Source organism: Vollenhovia emeryi, unplaced genomic scaffold (assembly GCF_000949405.1).
Source record: "Vollenhovia emeryi isolate VEMERY1.0 unplaced genomic scaffold, V.emery_V1.0 DF944362.1, whole genome shotgun sequence".
Lineage (NCBI taxonomy): Eukaryota > Metazoa > Arthropoda > Insecta > Hymenoptera > Formicidae > Vollenhovia > Vollenhovia emeryi.
In genome coordinates, this window is record NW_011962004.1 from 1 (window position 1) to 2,495 (window position 2,495).

General features: G+C 48.5%; 1 protein-coding gene across 1 annotated transcript; it reads right to left on the reverse strand.

The window, feature by feature from the left end:
• Window positions 1–72: 72 nt before the first annotated feature.
• On the reverse strand, window positions 73–2,083 carry LOC105563496 (the record flags this gene model as incomplete). The annotated part of the gene is made up of 2 exons (XM_012015125.1): window positions 73–233; window positions 658–2,083. Coding segments are annotated over 2 exons (1,587 nt in total), but the record flags the coding sequence as incomplete, so codon positions are not given.
• Window positions 2,084–2,495: the final 412 nt, after the last annotated feature.

The window sequence follows — 2,495 nt, forward strand, 5'->3', positions numbered from 1 at the left end:
GACGGTTGATAGCTGTTTTCTTTTTGTTTGTCTTGTCCTTTTTATTCGTTGTGTTCTCTTCAAATATGTTACGACATTGTTTTCTCGTTCATAATTAAATGATTTTTGTATTGGCTTTTCTTTTGCAATGTTTGCGTCACTATTATCATCAGTATTATTGTACAATGTATCAGATTTGGAACACACAGCTTGTTCATCATATTTCGATGTAACTTGACTGTCATCTTCAACGGCTGAAATAAAATGCAATTAATATTAATTGTTATAGTAGAAAAAGAATTGTCAAAATTTTTTATTCGTTAGTCTTCATGGCTTCCGGATGGTTGCCGCGTCCGTTTGCAGTGTGGTGCCGACGTTTCGCAGGCGTTGCAGTCTGCTTCATCAGGGCTGGGAGACTCTGACACTGAGCTCCCTCGCGTTGCGCTCGTCCTTTTATACTCGTTCTTGGGGGGAAGGGAGGGGGTAGTCAGGGGGGAGCGTGGTCAGAGGGAGGGGAGTCAGCCAATCCCGGCTGACGGACGGGAGTCAGAGGGAGGGGAGTCAGCCAATTCCGGCTGACGGTTTTTTAAAAAACCGGGAGGGCGGTGTGCCATATCGGGCTCACCTGATAGCCTTTGTCGCGATTCAGATTGTCAGGGTGTTTCAAGATTTCTATGCCTTCGCGGTGTTTTCGTGCGAAATAGCTTTGGGACGGGGCCAGCATGGTGGCTTTGTCGAACTGGATGGCGTGTCCGGTCTCAATCTTGTGTTCGGCTAGAGTTGATTGTGAGAAGTGGCCGTATTTGGCACATCGCTGGTGTTCTTTGATTCGTGTACTAATCTGTCTCCCGGTTTCTCCTATGTACACTTTGCCGCAGGAGCATGGGACCTTGTAAACCCCTGGGGCTGTCAAAGGGGGTCTCCGGTCCTTGGGATTGGGGAGCATTTGTGAGAGCTTGTTGAAAGGTTTGAAAATCGCTTTGATGTTGTGTTTGTTCAGGATTTTGCTGATGCGGTCCGTGGTCCCTCTGACGTATGGGAGTACTACTGCCTTAATCTTCTCTTTCTCTGTCTCTGGTGTCGTGGTGTTGTTCTGGCCGGGTTCCTTGTTGGTCAGCTTCTTGATTGTACGGTTGATGTTTCTGCTGCTGTATCCGTTCCTGATCAGGGTTCGGTGAAGGTGGTTTAGTTCTCCGTTCAGGGCGGCTGGTTCCGAGATGGAGAGTGCTCTGTGGACTAGAGAGCTGATTACCGAATTCTTTTGGGCGGGGTGATGGTGGGAGTTTGCGTGGAGGTGGAGGTATCGGTCCGTGTGCGTTGGTTTGCGGTAGACGTTGTGGCTTAGGGTGCCGTCTTCGTTCCTTCGGACCAGGACATCCAGGAAGGGGATTTGGGAATTCTGTTCGGTCTCCATTGTGAATTGGATGTTGGGATGTTGGGAGTTGATGAAAGTGAGGAATTGAGGTAGAGTTTCCCTTCCGTGGTTCCAGATGACGAAGGTGTCGTCCACGTATCGGAACCATGTGGAGGGTTTTTGTGGGGCCTTCTTCAGGATTTCATTCTCGAAGTGTTCCGTAAAGATGTTTGCGATGATGGGTGATATCGGGTATCCCATTGCTGCTCCCGTGGTTTGTTCGTAGAATTCTCCTTCGAACTGGAAATAGGTGGAGTTGAGGCAGTGTTCTATTAATGGGAACAGGGTGGATGGAATCTCTTTGGATGTTCTGATGATGTCCAGAGTGTCTTGGACTGGGACGTTGGTGAACAGAGAAACCACGTGGAAGCTTACCAGGATGTCGTTGGGCTCGGTTTTGATCTTGGTTATTCTGTTCACGAAGTCCATTGAGTTCCTGATGTGGGAGTCGTTGAGGCCGGTAAGTTTTTGGAGGGGTTTGGTGAGGTAGCGGGCTAGTTGGTAGGTGGGACCCCCGATGTTGCTGACGATAGGCCGTAGGGGGACTGATTCTTTGTGAATCTTCGGAAGGCCGTATAGTCTGGGTGCTGAGCTATCGCTGGGGGTCAGGTGTTGTGCGTCCCGACGCAGTCGGGGCACGGGTTGTGATTCGGGATCGTTTGCCGGGTTCACACAACGACTCTTTGTCGACTATTCAACCGTTTTAATAAAAAAAGTCTTCTTTATTCAAAACTAGTATAATTCTTTCACCTGCGTCACAGCAGTTAACCGTATCGTTACTTAGCTTAGATTGACCCGCCTTCCTTCCTTTCCATTCCTTTTTATATTAATCGCGCTTGGCCCTGTTGTCAGGCCACTTATTGTATTTAGTAAGCAGTTGTTCCGTTAGCAACTGTCTGCGCGGCTTCGATGGATTCGTACTTCGCTCCGGATACTCGTTTTCGTCGCATGCGGCAGGTGTTATCTGATACCTTGCCGCGTGCGAAGTCGTCGTCTGATGTGCGGTATATCGCACTCATGACACCCTTCCCCCCTAATGGAAAGAAAGTGAGGGGGCGAACTTTATTTTTATACCCACTTAATGATAAAGTTTACATGTTTT